General features: G+C 40.9%; 1 protein-coding gene across 4 annotated transcripts in view; it reads right to left on the minus strand.

Annotated features, from left to right (window-relative positions):
- The window catches only part of TMEM117 (transmembrane protein 117), a 241,477-nt gene that overhangs the window by 7,215 nt on the left and 214,752 nt on the right, over positions 1-19,510 (minus strand). For all 4 annotated transcript variants that reach the window (XM_052788714.1, XM_052788715.1, XM_052788713.1 and 1 more), the window contains one exon: positions 5,988-6,117. In XM_052788714.1, the coding sequence (XP_052644674.1) occupies positions 5,988-6,117 (130 nt within the window). The remainder of the gene's footprint in view (positions 1-5,987; positions 6,118-19,510) is intronic.

Here is a 19,510-nt window from a genome sequence, read left to right on the forward strand (position 1 = left end):
AAAATAGGCTGTGTCATTCAGCCATGTACTGCCTAAAAAAAGGCCTGGTTAATAACTGGCTTTCACAGCGCTGATGTCCTTATGTGCTACACATGACGTTTAGACAGTCAGGAATCTGGTTTGGTGTATTTGGAAATGTGCAATATTGAAATTTGGTGCGATAATGATCCCCCAAAAGAAAAATTTGAGGTATGTAGCTAGCCAAGAGCATGCACTGGGTGTCCTTGTGAGGCTGTGATGCAAATGTGAAACCTTTTTCTAGGCATCGTAGCCTACAACCACTATTTGGGGATGAAAACTCGATTCCTATTTTCTGAGAAAGTATGATGTTGAGGACAATTGTACCTTCATAGCTAGGGCACTCACCAGAAGCAAAGCCTTGACCCTAGAACAACCTCCGCTTATGGCGGTTTGGACCTGCATCGTAGGTCCATGCTCTGAACACCAGCCTATATGGGACTCTGCTTAGAAACACTCTCCCCTCCCTGCGGAAGCTGAACTGTGCTCTGCACGTGAATGCCAGGGGCCTTCTCATGGTGAAAGAGGTATGGATTTTTCTTTTTCCTTTTTCCAGAAAGGTACCTATTTTCACCAGCTGCACAAGATGTTTGGGCAGTGGTCATTTTTAAAGAGGCTGATAAGTTCTATGAGAGGTTCAGCAACCAGTCCACAATCCCACGTGCAACTGATTTACTGGGCAATTGAGGCAGATCCTGCAGTTCCACATATCCCAAACCTGCTACTGATTCTGGAGCATTTTTATTTTTGTACGTCCACTCTGTAACAGAACAGTCATGTCCTAGAAAAGAGATCTCATGTAGAAGCCAGTCCTCAGCATCCCTCCTGAGGTCAAGAGGAAACGTGAAAATTCCACTTATTAAGGCTAGACTTAAGTGGCCTCATGCTGTGCAATCGCAGCCAGAGGCTAGTGTAGGAAATGTTGACTTTAGACTCTCATCTCAATTGCAATTTTTGTCTAAACACATTCAGACACCTCTGTAAAACATTCAGGTATCTTCAAAATGTTCTTCCTATCTTCTGTCACGTTAGTGTTATTAGCTAGATACATGCATACAGACCACTCACAGCTGAACTAAGCCGCAAATCCTCTGAGGTTTTTTCACATCTGTGTGTACGGACAGCTTTGTTTTTACCTCTAACCTTTCTATTTTTGCCCATGGGCTCCCTCAGGCTTCTCTGTGTAGCCGATGCTTGGCCTGAATCTAGACACACTTTTAACTCCGCAAGCCAGCCATGCTAGGCATTCACGAGCCACGAAGGTGATGGTTTCTCCTTTGGGTGGAAGGGTACTCTGGCTAGATCAGCACTCAGAAAAACGTTTATAAACAGTCAGAAAAATCTCCCAACTGTTTTGATACCCAAACCTTAACATTTCCTATTTGAAACTTATCCACATACTTGACAGCAGATGCTCTCGGATCTCCAGTGCTGCTATTAATGGGTACCAGCCAGGCCCCTAGTGCCTTTTAACCATGAAAGAATCTGAAGTAACAAAATTTACTTTTAAGTTCTACAAATTTCCCTGGGTATTACAGAAACTAGGATAGACTATGTATTTTCATAAACAGCAGCCCAAGAAGGAAAACACACACTTTGCAAAGAACCATCTGTCAAGGGAAATCCAGATGAGTTAAGCAGATGCAGGAATTCAAGTTATTTTTGATGTTCATAGATAAAAGCAGCTATCAAAACAGGACAGAAAAATTTAATACTGAGTAGGTGCTTGCTAGGAGTTCCTAGATGCAAAGAAATTTGAGCAAAATGAGTTACTTGGTTACCAGTGAAAATAAGATACGTTTTTGATAGTAAATTTAAAATTACACTGAAGCATATCAGCTACAGGCTGTAGATGTTAATTCAATATTACTGCCAACTTACAACATTGAGAAATCACAAGTCAGGCCTAAGAAAGCATGTTACTAGTTTAAAGTAGCAAGATAGATTAAAAATAATACACTTAGTACTGTTTTATTTATCTGCTTTTTTAGACATGGAGTTATGCAGAAACAACATGTCATTTTTTTTTCTCTGCAATCATGAGCTTTATTTTATGAAAGCTGAAATTGTCATGTAGCCACTGAATTCAGGAGCTAAGACTTTAAGACAAAATTGAAAAAAAAAAAAGAAAAGCAACTGTCTTAAGACTTGTGATAAAATCAGGAGAGTTGGCAACACCGAGCATGTAACTGAGAAATCCTTCAACTGTACAGAATTGCATGAAGCCATTAAGCATACAACAACAGAAAGGTGGTTTAAAGTCTTTTAACCCTCTGGATGTCCCTTTACTTTGAGCTGCTTCTTTGTGGGACTGTTGCTCATTAGAGCAACCCAGCACCAAATAGGGCTGCTCAGGGGAGTCCTAGGGCTGCTCTTATTTATATCAAACAACAGTGACTAAAACAGACTGTAAAAGAATGTATGAAGAATAAAGTTTGCCAGGAAAAATATGGTAAATGTTGTTTCAGCCATGCTTTCTTTCTCTTTGCTATTTGGGAGAAAAGGGTTTCCAGTTTCTACAAATCAGGGCACAGGTCATAGATTTACAGCCTGATTTTATCCCTATAGCAAGTACCCTCAGCAAGTTTGCCGACGACACCAAGCTGTGTGGCGCAGTCGACGCGCTGGAGGGAAGGGATGCCATCCAGAGGGACCTTGACAGGCTTGAGAGGTGGGCCCCTGCAAACCTCATGAAGTTCAACAAGGCCAAGTGCAAGGTCCTGCGCATGGGTCGGGGCAATCCCAAGCACAAATACAGGCTGGGTGGAGAATGGATTGATGCTGCCCTGCGGAGAAAGACTTGGGGGTGTTGGTTGATGAGAAGCTCAACATGACCCAGCAATGTGCATCTGCAGCCCACAATGCCAACCATATCCCAGGCTGCATCAAAAGAAGCGTAACCAGCAGGTTGAGGGAGGTGATTTTCCCCCTCTACTCCACTCTCGTGAGACCCCACCTGCAGTACTGCATCCAGCTCTGGGGCCCCCAGCATAAGAAGGACATGGACCTGTTCCAGCAAGTCCAGAGGAGGGCCGTGAAGATGATCTAGGGGCTGGAGCACCTCTGCTATGAAGACAGGCTGAGAGAGTTGGGGTTGTTCAGCCCGGAGAAGAGAAGGCTCCAGGGAGACCTTCTAGCAGCCTTCCAGTACCTAAAGGGGGCCTACAAGAAAGCCGGAGAGGGGCTTTTTACAAGGGCATGTAGTGATAGGACAAGGGGTAATGGCTTTAAACTGAAACAGGGTAGATTTAGATTAGATGTAAGGAAGAAGTTCTTCACTGTGAGGGTGGTGAGGCACTGGAAGAGGTTGCCCAGAGAAGTTGTGGCTGCCCCATCCCTGGCAGTGTTCAAGGCCAGGTTGGATGGGGCTTTGAGCAACCTGGTCTAGTGGAAGGTGTCCCTGCCCATGGTAGGGGGGTTGGAACTAGATGATCTTTAAGGTCCCTTCCAACCCAAACCATTCCTTGATTCTACGATTCTACTAAAATAAACGATATTCAGGCCTTAGTCTTCTTTTCATGCTTGTTACTAAAAAGAAGTCCTACGGTTAAATTTAACATTCTGGATCCCATGTATTAAACAGGGCTTAAATACAGCAGGCTTCCTGCCATTATCAGTGTCCTACCCCCATGTCATCTGCTGCAGTTGCATTCATGCACATCACTCTACCCTCATTTTAGTTTGGATTACATTCATCTTGTTATATATATATTGAACCAGTTCTTTCTTTCTTTTATTAGCTCCTTGATTTGAGTAGAAAATTACAAGTATCGACACATCCACACAATAACTAGAGCTTGAAAATGATCCAAGATTATACCCTAACCTAAGACAAGAACTGATGGCAAGAACAGATGGTTCAAGCAAAACTTACCCAAAGGGAGGTTCTTGTGCCATGTGTTATGGCTGCTTATTAGATCTCCTAAAGGGTGGTGCAGCACCGAGATAAAACAGGCACTCAGTAGACAGAGTACGTGATGTGCAGTCAAATGGATTGATTTGTCTAGTGAATCTAATAAATGGACCTTGTTAATGCTGAGCAGGGAAAAATATTCCTCAGCCCCTATTCATTAGCTCATCCTCATTAAAAGAATGCCTTCTCACCAGAAAATCAGAGAGGCCTCCAGTCCTCTCTGCAGAAGACTCTACAATGCATAAATACTGGTTTCTCTCAGTTGGTCTGTTTTCAAAGAGCAGCACTGCTAACAGTTGTATTTCTGATCCCTAATTTATGTTCTTTGCTGTTGCTTATTCTTTGCTCTTTCCTGATTATCACCAATATCCCTGTCTCTTCTACAATGCAAAACTGTTCTTTGCCCTTCAGTCCCTCTTCTACCACTCATTGTTTTTCATCTACATTAATTATATCCTGAGCTTCTGTACCTGATGGGGCAGCCCACCCTTCCATGCTTCAGTCACTGTTCATGCTCCTCTGTGCACCCATTCCGCTACTCCTCCTTATACAATGGAGTAACTGCTGGTCATCTGGGAGCCTTGTGGAACTGAGTCTCTCCAAATTCATGCTCTAGTCTTGAGAAACAGAAAAAAAATCTTTTTCGCTATCCCTGAATAGCATGCCTATTATTCACAGCAAATATTTGATGCTTATACTATTACTTTTTTTCTCCTTTCCCTTTTTGCTCACTTGGGAGAGAAAAATGTGTTCGTCATGTACACATCCCATCTTCTCTCACCGTACACCTTTTAGTTACTGACCATGAGATCATTTACTTCATCCTGCTCCATAAACCACTAGTGTCTCATTCAGACATGCCCCAGCCCTTCTTTCTTCTTGCTGGCTGTCTGTTCTCTCTCAGTATTCCAGCAGGGCACCTACATCCAATTTTGAAAAACTTTCTATCCTTCCATCTGTACTTCCTACTGGCCCATTTGCCTTCCCCCATTCAATAGCCAGCAGGTAACTTTTGCACTCATTTTCTCTTCTTTTCTGTTTTTTAATCTCAGATTTCTACCTTCTCTGCTGAAAATGCCTTTTCTGAGGCCTCATTCAGCCTGTCTTGACTGAGTCCTGGGTTCATCATTCTTTCCTCCTTGGCGCATTCTCTTCCCTTGGCTTTTGCTGCCTGGTGAGCTTGTGACTCACTTGCTAGCTCTTGGCCTTATCTTTTTTTCATCTCTGAATGCTCCTTTTGTCCCTGCTCTGCAGGGAGTTTCATATGGCTGTGTCATTGGATGCTCTCATCTATCTTACTCCTGTACAGTATCATGTCCTGTGATTGTTTATATTAGCAGTTGAAGACCCCTGTCAATCCACACCTGCCTTCTTTTGCTATCCGTTATTATCCAACTCTTCCCAATGTAGAGAGAGGAGCTATGCTCCTTCTGCATAGCTTGAAGGTAAAACCAAAATATTTATCCCTGTTTAACCTTCTTCTCTTTTTCATTCCCTACTGTTATTAAAATACTGTCTCACAGTATGCAAGGATCAGGTACTTTTTATCTATAGGTACCATCCATTTGAATAACTGCAATTCTATTTTATTTGAGGTTATTTAACTGTCCGCTTCTGGTTAGATGACTGATGGAAGTATGGTTATGAGTGGCCTTTGCCAGATGAGAATGACCGAAGTTATGAAAAGATATTAGCATAAATCATAGCAAAGGCATCTGAAAGCATAAGAGTTCTGAAAATGAAATAAGCTGCTAATTCCCCTGGAGAGTAATTTTAGATAAAAGATCTCTGAAGCTACATTAGGTATTACTTAGTGTCACAAGAAGTTGCTGAAATCCATGAAAAACAGCAGGTCCCTGATTCGTAAGATACAGGTTCCTCATTTCCCTGAGACTTTTATATATGGATGATGTGGATATGGACAGATAAACAGATAGAAAAATAGTAATCTGGGACACACACACACAAAGTATGTGGTTAAGAACATGTTAGCATACATTTATTGCACAGAAGCAGTTCACTGTGTGACTGCGTCACAATCTGTAAGATTACATACCTGTTATATGTATGTGATATTCCTCTTTGAAGATCTTTTGGAAATAAGGTACTTTGAACTGCATGTGTGCAGATGGCAAGCCTGGAAGATTCACTTCAACATCACCCATAAAATGTGGAAACTCCCAGTCCTGTTAAAAAAAGAAAAGTAAGAGCCTAAACATAAGCTTTCATGGTATATTTTTGCCCTTTAAAATGGCTTAAATTAATAAAAGGGAAAGGTTCTATTTTTAAGCCTCCCATTATTGGATTTTTATTACTTTGACTGAACCACTTGAAATAGAATACCCTGTTTATATTAGACATTACAATATGATTTTTACTTCAGCTCCATGTAATTATGTGTTTAAAAGTTCGCTTTGGAATGACAGTTGAGAACCCACTGTACCAGCTGATAGTACAAAATAGTCTAAGCATATGAATACCTATATAGTGACCTTGCAATACCAGTTACAACTTCTGTTACTGATTTGGCAAACAGTTCATAGGTAAGAAATTGGCAAAGAAGGCCTAACCCTTTCAAATATTTCATATATCTGTATTAAACTTGTTCAGCTTATAGGGTGTTTTCTGTATTTGGCCTTAATACATCTAAATAAACACTGCCTGCAAATGCAGGCCCTTCAGCATAATCTGCCTGAATCAATCCAAGCACAGTTTTCTCCACTGCTGTATTTCAGCTGACAAGGTAATGCTGGAAGTGTGGAAGCTCTTACCCACTATTATGCCTATTTTGGTAGCATGTGGTAACCCAGCTGAGGAGGAGCTGCATTTAAAGGAATTTTTCACTTCGTTATCTGCACCCACCATCAGTCACTTGGAAATAGGTATAACAGCATGGCTCGTTAGAGTCCAAACTGAAAGCCTAGCACTAGTGCTAGAATCAGTACGATTACTGCCAGAGAAATCACTCTGTGTGCTGCAGACTGTTGGTGATCTGCTGTTAAAAACACGCTGGCCCTGTTCCCATGAATAGCCCTGGATTTGTATCCCACAAGTTAGTGAAACAAGCACCTGACAGACTAAAAGTAAGATAAAGGAATCTGTAAAGCAAGGAGCTCTGTGAGCAACTTGTGCTTCCTTCACATGAAAGCCATTCCAGCGCAGCCATCTCCCCAAAAGAACCAATTCCTTTTTTTTTTTTTTTTTTTTTTTCAGTTTTATAAGGCTGGAAAGTTTCCTAGCAGGGTAATGAAAAAAAATTATTCAAAACTAAGAATCATCACTGAAAGATAAATCACTATATATAACTTAACTTCCAAGAACTCCTAAGCCCTCCAACATTTTATGCAGCGGAAGGGAAATAGAAGAGTTTTATCAGCAGGGAATAGCATGGCCCAAACACTAACAGCAGCTGATTTGTGCTAACTCCTTGTGATACTGAGTTAAATGAACTAACAGGAGTACAAGCAAGGAGAAAACCTGACCCTCTGTACGTGGTTCTCAATGTTCACAGCGATACAGAAAGTAGCAATTTGCAGATGCAGAAGATGAGAAATAAGGATGCTCTCCTTTTGCCTTATCACTAACACAACACATGCACTCCTGGTCATGAGATATGGTAATAACTGCCCAGCTGCGCAATCCCTTATGCTGCATCTGCAACCATCCCCTTGCAGGTGGTAGACAGCCAAAAAGTGCCCAAAGATAAAGTTTTTTGGGGTGTACACTCTCAGTTTACAGTATCTAATATACATCTCTGGACTGGTGTCTCATGTTAAGTCATACATACTCTCACCCAGGAATAAATAGGAAGAAATACATTAAATATTCCTGAAGATAATCGAATGGAGAGCTGTGGACTCTGCATTAGAAATAAGTAAATGTGGGACTATAAATCCGGCCTCCTGCTCTTGGCTTGCCCCAATACTTCTACTGCGCCTTTTGCTGATTTACAGATAAAATTCCACTGTACAGAATTTTGTATTGGACTGTGTCTTTGCATCTGAGTTTTATAAAAAAGTTCAGCATTTTTTCTGATCTGTATGAATATTACCTGATAATGAATAACTAGAATGCCAGCTCTGTCAGATGTGCAATTTACTGTATTATTTGTCTCAGCAAACAACTACTGAGACTGGAAAATATTTCACAAAACAAAAGCAAAACAGCAGTGTGCTACTGTTTACATAGAACAGACAGGTGAGTGGAGAGCCCATTAGAAAAATACATATTTGACACTCCAAACTATGGCTACCTTTCATATATACATTATTTCACATTTTCTACATATATACCCCATACTGTATGAAGCATGCCTGAATTGTATGATGACCTCTGTTACCCTGTAGCCCCGTAATATGGTATTGCCATTGCTAGAGAGATGGGCACAGGCTGGCACTGGAGACCTCACAGCTGTAAACAACTCACCAGTGCTCAGCTAAAGAAATGCAGATCTGGGGCTGGACAAAACTGCTTTTCAGGGTAACAAGGAGAACAAAAAAGTATCATCTAACATACGTGAAAGGCACTGTGTATAGTAAACCTGGCTGTAATGTGGAGCTTCAGGTCAGTGAAGAAACAGCAAGGTCTAAAAGTGTGTTAGCAAACATAAAAATGCCCCCAAGTGGATCCTGGAGTGAGGAAAAAGAAACCGTCACGATGAATGTCACGACCTTCCCAGCAAAGGACTCCAGATGCCAATGAGACACCGTAATGCCCCCACTGGCCCCCACCAGACTGAAACTGCCCATTTCAGGACCCGCAGGAACTGGGGAAGGGTGGACGAAACACCAGGAAAAGCAGTACAAGCTAAGAAGTGTGTGTTTAACAATTTTGACATTATTATTACTACTGAAACTTTTTTCTGCACAGAAGTATTATTTTCTGTAATAATTAGATCTCAACTAATAATGATGCAGGGATTACACTGTTAAAATTTAAATGATACCAATAATAAATTCTTGGCTTTATGTATAAGGTGTTTCTTCTTCACCCATAAATAACCTTTTGAATGTAACACCTTTATCAGTATGATTATAAAATCTGTTATTTAAGAACAGACCCACTGGAAATACAGAAATAAAATTAAAAAAACCCAACAAAATAAACCAAAACACAATAAAATGTACTTGAAAGCAATATTAAAAAAAGGAAACTAAAATAATGAGTTAAACCTACTGACTTCCATGAAAGTCACTACAGCTACAGCACTTAGGAAAATGAAGCTTCAATTTAGGTGATTAAATAGCCTTTGGGGCTTCATTTGGCTCACAGCTTTGGCAAGTGTGAGCATTTACTGTCCATGTAGTGACATTATCACCTGCGGACACCGAGCTGTAGTATTACTATTGTGCAGGAGAAGAGCAGATGACTATTAACTTTTCAGGCTAATGCCAGTATCAGGTTGTCAAATCCAAACCCAACAAAGTGGCCATTTTGCTACCTAGATTCTAAGAAAGCGGTGTCCAAACTCTTTTGACTCTGTTTTAATTTTTTTCCTTACTGACAAGCAAAAGACAACTTAATTTCAGCAATATCCAGAAAAGCATTTTTCCAAGAAATTCAAGGTGCCTAGTAGGAATAATCTACCTCATTTATTTATAGGTACACTAATAGCACAAAGGTACAAGCCCATAAATCTAACCGCTTCCCTCTCTGGAACACAGCCTGGGTCTACATCGTGCTTTCATACATGGCATTTTCTCTGTGGTCTCTGATATCAGTCTGTGCTATCAATCTGTGCTCACGTCCAGGACATGAGTGACATACGCTATGTTCTTTAAGTTCTCAGCTCATAATTATGCGAAATTCACTTGATCAGCTTTAGTCCTTATTGCTGAGGTGCCTGTACTCTGCTGTATCTGGTATCTCATTAGGAATGGGGCCCAAAATACCATATTTAGAATGTACAACCATACTGTTAGCTCGTATTTGTATCTCTCATACTGCATGAACAGATTGTTTCTTCTTTAAATCCATCAGCACCAAATTTCTAATATTCATCTACTTCAGTGGTTTCCAACCTAGCGGGTCTGTAGCATACCTCTACGCAGTTTACGAAGAAGAAACAACCAACCCAGAGCCAGCAGGCTTAAATCAGCCGCACAGAGGTCTCTAACCTCACCGGCAAGTTTTGTGGGATGTGCAAAGCAAATGAGGTTATTGCCTCATTTCACTCTAGTCATTAGGAAAGGGCAGCCAGAGGATGAATTTAAGATCACTGAGGGGTTCATCCTAGTGTTGCAATGGGCAAAGGGAGCACCTCTAATTTCCATCAGCTACCTCATTAAGCCCAGAAGCACAGACAAAACTGGATGCTGCAAAAGAGGAGATCATGGTATTTTGATTTTCTTTCCCTTTGCTTCTAGTTCCCCACGCCAAACGAACGCACACACACTCTCTGCTGCAATGCCAGGTATTGGTTTAAGACCCTACAGTGGAGCTAGCAGCACTGATTTGGTATCTCTGTAAGTAAAGCTATTTTTAGTAACGGTAACTGAGCATCAAAGCCACAATTTCTGATAGGATCTGGCTCTCCCCTGCCATCACCTGAGGAAAAGAGAAGTCGTTGCCTGGGGAAGCCCTGTCCTGACCCTGAGCCAGGACGCGCAGCTGCCCTGGGGCTCCCGGCCAGCAACACCCAGCGCCCTGGCTGGCTGCAGGATTGCTCCTTGCTGCTTGGTGGGTTTTATTGCAGGCTCCGGGCTGCGTCTCCCAACCCCGGAGGAGCAGGACCAGGTGCCGGCAGGATTCAGCAAGGATCATAAGCTGTGCGGGAGGGCGACGCTTAGCCCTCAGCAGACTGCATCCCATGCTTCGTGCACACACGTCCCTCAGCCACCAGCCCCTTTCCACCCAGGGAAAACTGCCGCAGAGAAGGTGGGACTGGGATTAAAAACCAGTAACGATTCACGGTAAACAAACATGCCACACTTTCATCTCTCCTCCTGTCTGGATGTAGCTCATAGGGTGTTTGGTACACAGCAAATATGAAATAATACTAAAAATAATATAAACAATGTGCAGATATGATCATGAAAGAGGACAAACGCACACTGAATATTTCTGCTTTAAGTGGTGATGATATATGCTATATTTAATGCTAGGAACGCATTTGTACTTTAACCCCCTCAGAATAATAAATAAACAAAAATAGAGGGAAGGAACTGAGAAAAGGCATATATGAATGTGTATATGTGTGCTTGTTCCAGAAACTGCCTACAGCAGTTTTTATTTAATTTATTAAAATCCTTTTAACTTATGAGGTAGAAGACTGTGCGTTTTCAGGTATCTTTGCATCTCTTAGATAGCTTTGTTTCAACTCTCAGAACATGGCAGACAGGCAGACAGCTAGAGGAAATTTAATGAGAGGCAATGGCTATATATTCTTGCAAGTGTTTGAAGTAAGAAATGAACAGCTGGAATTCAGAGACAAAGGCCCAACTCCTCTGTGGTTATCTCTAACTTCATTGCAGTGCTGCAACTTGCAGCTATCTCTGCAGCTGAGATCTCTGCAGCTGTGAGCTGCTAAAGTACAAACATCATTTTAATATTTCATTTAAACGTACATAAGAAGGGAAGTCAGCAGCTATGACTAGAACTCACTTTCATGCCCGTGAGATCAAATCTACTGCTCAGTTTCTGGCCTTCTATTCTTTGCCAATACCTTGTTTAAATAGGAAGAAAGTTTGATAGACATTGTGGTTTTTAGCCCTCACTAAACGAAAAATGTACATCTACTCTTAACATTGCCACCTGTACACTTGTATGGCTTCAGCAGGACTACTTAGCTCCCACAGTGCAAGATGACACGCTATTCTTCAAAAGACCTCCTGCTTCATGTTGGTACTATCAGTGCTAATCTATTCATAGTTTTCACGTCCGGAAAGCTTTATTTGATCTGCTCATCTGTTTTGGCTTCACCTGCTTGGATTGTTACTGGCAATAACAATCACAAAACCCCATCAGGAACTGTGGCACAAAGTCCCTAATTGCAGACACAGCTACACCTTTTATCCCTTAGTCTTGATTTAAAGAATTCAAAATATGGAAAATCCACTGTAACAGTGGAGTCACTGCTTCAGTTGAGCTCCAAGCTGCTGAGACAGATGACTGAAGACAGCTTCCAGGACCAGACGCGGGTATAGAAAGGCTATGCCTGCGCTATATGGCAATGTAAGGCATGGACATACCCACAACCTTGCTTTCGTTCTCCATCATCTTCGTGCTCTTCTCCTCCTCAGTCTTTGCTTAGCTTCTTCAAGCTCCTGGCCCTTCTCTAGAACCATCACTGCAAGTCTTGCTCATTTTCTCCCTTATTTGAGAAAATGATAATAAGATGGCAATAACTCCCTCCTTGAGAGTTAAAGCAGCAATACAGCCTCTTTTTATGTGTGTGCTTGGCCTTGAATGACCCCTTCCATTAAAAAGTCATTACAGAATCCTTTAGTCTATTATCCATTTCTGCTTATTTAAAGGCAACAATTCCCAGGCCACCCAGGTCCCAAACAAGCCCTGGGTCTCTGCACTTTACACACTAATGCATTTTGAGCCTAGACAAAGCTGTGTATGCACATGTCCTCAAAACAGTGACCCTTGTTACTGAAATGTCCGAATTGGTATTTAGCTTTTCCACAGCAAGCACAAAGTAGTATCAAAATTTCAGACCACCTAAAATAAGAAGTGCTTGCATTTCACTGAAATCCATGCCTATAGTCACTGGCAGATGCCTGATTTGTGATAGACGGCACTCCCTCTCTCTCCCCTGTGACTATAGCTTGGGTATCATCTTCTATTCACTCCTCACAACCTGGTAGTGCCTTGATACTGCAGATCTGTTCTGCATAACATATCAGAGATATGACAATTCCTATCAAACCCCACAGCTAAAATTTTTATCGAGGCTCTCATCATCTGCTGTTCAATTACATCGGCATCTTTCCCTCTGGCCTTCACAAGTGCAGTTGTTCTCCACCGATACAGAAATGCTGCTGCAAAGACCATTCTCCTAGTCTGTTTCTTTGACCACGTCACTCTTCTCTTTGATCAAAAAAAATATAGGCCACTTCCTTTTATATTCAAATCCCTTCAGATCTTTCACTACCCTAGGTACAGACTGTCTATATGACAGCTGCTCCTTCAATCATTCTATAAATTCAGGCTACGAATCTTTTCTCTATTTAAAGAAACTTTCCCCTGTGCAGCTCCCTATCAGCTGCAGAGCTTTCTCCTTTCTCGTTCTTTATAATTATTCTTTGCTATGAGAAACCGTGAGGATGTCACGCATTAGGTATCCTGGATTACCTGTCATCCTGACCAAGGAAGTCACTATTGCTTATACCCGCCTGTCCAACCAGCCGTAACTCTTGGCTTTTCTTTAGCAATGGAATGCTCTAGAACTGGAGTTGTATTTTGGTTGTCTTTGAGCATCACCTAGCACAATAATGCCCCAGACCTTAGTGACTATTGCTAGTTCCTTGGTAGGACAAATATTGCTAGTAGTGTGAAGAATTAATGGCTATCCATTCTTTCTGTTACTTTAAGAACAAATTGTGTTTGAAAACAAGCCAGAGCACAAGGAAGGGCGGACTCTAGAAGGTCTCACATCTTGAGATGTGTAGTGACCAGGAACAACAGTAATCACCATTTTCCGCTGAGGGCAAGGACTGTTCTTTCTTACAGCTACCCTTTAAGTTTTAGCTACTCATGAGAGTCAAAGAGGAGCAAGGTGAAACAACTTTATCCATGCCAGAGGTGCAGCAGACATCACTAAGCACAGCCTCTGTGCACACCCAGGATGTCCTAGGAGCAAGTCCACCAGTTTCTCCATCAGGCAAATGTGAGGTCTCATATATCTCAGTGACACTGTGAGGTTCCTCTTTGTAACTCGCTCTCGCCTGTTGATTAGCTATTCACAACTGCTCAAAATGCTGATTAAAAAAAGCTGCTCAACAGTAAATGTTCTCCTCTTTTGTCTCTGAGTTTCTCCAATTTTTGCAAGCTTTTGCTCTTGCTTTACTGTCTCACTCATGTCTGACCTTGGTTGAGCTAAATAGCTATCAGGTAGTTCATCTGGACGAGAGACACCAGTGTGAGCTTTTCTAGTTAATTCTTGAGTCTGATAAGCTGCTAAATAAAGTGGTAATGTTACAATATTGTGTACCTGTAAGAGACAAAGAAATCAGCTCCTGCAAAGCAACTGTGTCTTGTTCCCTACATGAAACTTCCCTAAACCACCGGCAAGTCAGTCATAATGGTTTTTCTAACTACCTCAGCAACACACTTTATGAAAGCCATTTCTGTGGTGAATAGGAGAAATGAACATTCACTAATAATATGCAATACTTATATTTACAGATTTACTGAGACTACAGCTTGCTGTCAAGGGAAATCACAACAGAGCAGTCAATCTTTCTGGTACCCTAGAAGACCAAATATCTGACTATGATGTGGAGTATAAAAATAAATTTTAAATACATTACTATGTAATCATCTCCAACAATATGAGTACATACGCACTAATACACATACCATTGCCTTGTGGAAAATATACCCACATCACAGCTGAACAGTAGTATGAAATTTGGAGCATTTCAGGATTTGTAAAGACTGCTAATGCCATTTGTACCTATTTGAGAACAGTAAGCTCTACTCAGAGTTCTGAAGTCATTTTGCATTAAGGCAGTTGTCTCCAGCTAATTTCAGCTGCATTAAAATGTATATTGTCCCCTTCTCCTTCCAAATACCCACGTACATGAATTTCCTTGTTGCCTGATATTCAAATCTTAACAGTGTTTTTTAGTGTTGCCTAAACCCAAGAAGATAGATTTGCAGTAAAATACCTGAGCAGTATTTTCCTTGCTATGAGCTTTGCAACATAATAAAAATGGTGTTACAGAAATGAAGAGTATCTGGAGCAAGGGGATTACTATGTGTTGCTCACTGCAGGTGGAAAGTAAATCAGCCACCTTAACATTAGAAATGGATGACTGAGGAGCCGTTCTGTTCTGGACAAAATTCCTTCAGATCATATGTGCTCTGAAGAGTTTTACCATCACCTGTTCTGAGAAAATTTGGGGCTGGTTACAAAAAAACCTATTAAATTGCCCTTTGGTATTAAGTGTGATCTGAAGTGGCAGGTTTGGACCAATGGTCTCAGTTTGAAACTTTCATCCAACTTGTTCTGGTTTATCTGTAACTGTAAATCACACATGTGCTTGTGCAGGGTTCAACTTGCTGTGATTATGGCAGTGAAACAGTAATATTAATTTTCTATTCAAGAAAAAAACAGGATTATATGCTGCATTTGACTGATACTGAGAAAATTAATAGAGCTTAAGAAGATGACAGAAAGTAAAAACACCGGATGCATATGGAATGCAGGGAGAAACGTGTCTCATAAATTTAAATGTGGGGTTTGCAAACAAATCAGGGCAAATGCCCTGTCCTTTAAAAAAAACAGTAATAACTCTTTTCCAAAATTATTTTTCTCCTCATAACTTGTGCTAATTAATACACCAGTTTTAATATATAAGGAAAGAAAAAGGAAACTGTGTGCAAATGTTGCAAGAAGAAAGGCTGACTTCACAAAACGTGGCTACCCGCACTTAAGTTTTTGTTTCAGGAACAACAGTAACATGGAATATATTTGGTCTTGCCAGCTCCCTCTCTTGTTTTTTTAGTTGAAGTTAAAATACTCTTCTGTGTCCTGAGTTTTAGCTTGCTAATAGGATTAGCAGCGGCAGCATACTGTACTTGCGACTGAGTTGCCTTCATTTCCTGAAGGCAACATATCCCGTTCCTGAAATCCTCCTTCACGCTCCCCCTCCAGCCCAATTTATCTTCAAAAGCTGTGGTGTGGCCATTAGGCACATCTGTTCCAGAAGTAACAGCAGCTTGTTTGGTATCAGTTGGGGTGGCAGTAGGAAACGCATACATTATGTTTGCATAGCCATTATGTAAACACATCTGGGTAGCAAAAGAGGATATAAGGAAACACATAAAGCTCAGGAGGTGCGCACGTAAAAATAAAATCAGCTTCGCTTGCATATGAGTATCTCTGGAACGTGTTTTCAAACTGCCATCAACAATCCAGAATACAAGTGAAAATGGGTATATGTTATATGGGTGTTTATTTTGTCCATTCTTACTGGCATTATACCTGCTGCCAAATCAGTCTCTAACATTTATTGTGTGGATTAGCTTGCCGCTCACCGGGATGGGAACTAGCATCCAGCTAGCTCCCTTGTAGCCACCTGCCTTTAGGGGTCCTGAGCTTCCAGCTGAATCACCCTCGGGGTGTTTCAGCAGAGTCCCGCTCCAGAAGCCTGATGAAGCCACTCGGCTTGTCAGTACATGCTACAAAGCAGATGTCCTTTCTCACACTCGGAATACATAAGCCCTAACTGGCAATGATGGCTGGTCTAATGACCTCTGAATACCTTTTCTGTGTTTGTCATGATCTACCTACTTTTTTCCATGAATCATCATAATTTTAATAATCACATGAGACAGTTTCTCTTGCCTCCCTCACCAGGTCAGGAAGCTAAACAGCAGAACGCTCACCGAGCTGCTCTGCTGAGGTGCATCCTCATCAAATAGGAGCATCTCCCTTTGCCCCCTGCAATTAAAATTCAGTACAAACCATCACCTATTTCAACAGAATTTGAATGGAATGGCCCACTCTTCTGATAGAAATGGACTGGAAAAGCTCCTGGGAAGTACAAATCCATGAAAACAAAAGGAAAGAGCCTTCTTAACTGTACTGGTGCGAAATACAGGCTCAGTCCGGTGCGTGAGATACAGACTGCCAAATTCAGTAACAACGGACCCAGGAAACCAAAACCGCCAGCCCAGAGTCCTCAGCAGCTTTTTTGCCTTACAGTGTCCCCTCAGAGAGTGAGATGCTGAAGAGCAACTGGGTCTCCACCAACCACCTGGATAAGGAAAAAGGGATATGAACACAAAGGTGCTCCCCCGCCAGTTTAACAAAAGAGACTGTGAAAGATAAAATGAGAGATTCTTACACCGGCAGCCGTCCCATCTCAGGTGAATTCTGGTGAGTACACAACTCAGCACTGGATCAAGGCCTCAAAGTGATGTGCAGTGTGTTTTTATAAGTGTATTAAATTCTAACTGTATTATTCTATTATACTAAATAGTTTCCCAACTTCTAAAAAAAGACATTCTTAAATTACAAAACAATTTACTGAATCAGACACCAAACATACTCATCTTCATCAACACACAGAAGAAAAATTATGGGAAAATCCAGTTGCTAAGAACCACTATAAGATATTTGTCATAAGATAATCCTTATTTCATTGTATTGTACATCATTTAACTAAAGGGACTTTGAGAAAAATAAGAAAAAAATAGTCTCCCTACGTAAGTACAGGTCTAGTAGTTTTATTATTTTCAGTAACAATAAGAGGCTACATAAAACTAGTGTGCTGCTTGGATTATTATACTGTATCTTCCATAGAGACCACGGCATTACATTAGTCATTCACTGCAGTTCAGTGACATGAAATATCCTCTTATTACAGAGAGTGTATGTCACTTCTTAATAGTTGCAGAAATTATTTACTTAAGCTCTCCCCTTCCCATCTGCCCTCCCCTCTCCAAAAATCCATTCATTTTCTTATCCCTTGGGGAAACACTGCCAGTACTCCCTGTATGTTATGCATACATAAATTACATGCCTTAAAGAAGGAACAAAATCATAAACCCAAAAATACAGCCTCCAATGTGAATAAAAATTAGGGAAGATAACTCTTCTCTACAGCCTCCTCTCTGACCCCAATGCAAAAGCTCACTTCCTGAGTGTGAGAGAGGAAAAATGCAATTTCAGCTTTTTATACCAGAGCAATATATCTGCCTTTGCCAAGTGCATGCAGAAAACATGAACTTCATCCTAAAAGGTTTTCAGTGTTTAGAAACCACCTGGGAGAACTTGTCAAAAACACAGTGAACCAAGTTCTAATTGCACAAACTACCCTGGTCTTGACAAACACAACAGTTTGGTTTGAAGTTCAAAACTGTTCCCATCAAAATCCTTGGGAGCAGAGAGAATGTTGTTAAGGTGTCTTTTTGAATCTCAAAGACAAAATCAGAGGCTGGTGGTGTGCAATGAATGAAAGCGTTCTCCTAGTGAGATTTGAATCTAAATATAGCAACTACGCTGATCACAAGGAAAGGCTGAATTATAATTTAAAAAAAATTACAGATGAGACAGGGTGGACAACCTCAAAAGGTTTGGAAATTCAGTGTAGATAAGAAACCATATATACAGCACTTGGCAGAAGCTTATCCAAACTAACAGACCCTTCTGAAGGATGCCCTCCTGCAACCCTTCTATTCAGTCTTTAATTTTGATCTGCAAGAAATCCCTTTTCCCCCCTCACTGCCAATGCTATTTTTGGAAGACAACTTGCTAATTTCCTTCCACAGAGAATTTTCTTCGGGGTCAATTGTAAGTGCCTCATGAGCCCCTCTTTTTGGAGGGGAAGATGGACTTCTCCACTCTGTTGTTTCAGAAATTTGGCTCTCTTTTGCCTACCCACATAACCTTACATCTCCGTCATCTTTGCCACTAGCAGTAGTACTTAACGTGCTTTTCCTCTTGCTAGATTTTCTTCCATAATTTTCTCCTTAACATCTACAAGTGGTACAGTTAATTCAGTAGTTCATATTTTTAATTTTAAGAACTTTTCTGCCCAAAGTTTTGGGAAATGACATGTTGCCTGCTCTCAGGGACGCTGTTACGAGGGCAGCAAGCAGATGAAGTATGGTGCCTGTAGATAAGAGCATGGCTTCCAAACTTCCAAGTATGACTCCAAAACTTTTAATTACTGGCATCAATGAATCAAGGGAGTTACATTACAGCAGCTGAGTGATTACTCTCTCAATGTGATTAATAGACCAGGTGGGGTTTAAAAGGCAGGTTCTGTATGTAGAGGAGAGGTAGATGCACATGTTTTTGGGGGAGTTCCAGTTTAACTAGTCAAAGCCATATAATGCAGACAGTTACTGAAACTTTCTGGACAGGAAAATATAGAATTCAAGCATTATTTTCAATTGTTTAAAGAAATGCTAAATCAATTTTCTCATCAGAGGAGCTGTTTTAGAGCAATTCACCAAGTCAAGATAATGAATGAGCTGTTCTTTCACAGCATTCCTCAAGGAAGAATTATCCCAAATGATATGGTTACTTAATAAGAACATTTATAAAAGGACGGTCATTATGCGAATTATGTATTTTACATAATTTATTTCAACTTCCAGTTTATAACAGCACTTTTATCTTTTTTTCATTTAGTGGTAAAAAAGGCATCAATTATAATTCTCCTAGCATGTCTACAGAACAAATGTCTGCTAGTGAAGTTGCTGTGTTCATTCAAACATATAATTATACATCGGAGGGTCCTAGGCAATCTACATTTACCAAAATAATGGATAGATACAACCCGCACACTTAAATGTAGCAGTTTAGGTATATGAGAAATGCAGTGCAAAATATATTTAGGGGCGTGCTGGTCTGTAGCAGTGCTACCTACTATGTGATGACTATTGGCCGGGCAC

Source organism: Harpia harpyja, chromosome 6 (genome assembly GCF_026419915.1).
Source record: "Harpia harpyja isolate bHarHar1 chromosome 6, bHarHar1 primary haplotype, whole genome shotgun sequence".
In the NCBI taxonomy this organism is placed as follows: domain Eukaryota; kingdom Metazoa; phylum Chordata; class Aves; order Accipitriformes; family Accipitridae; genus Harpia; species Harpia harpyja.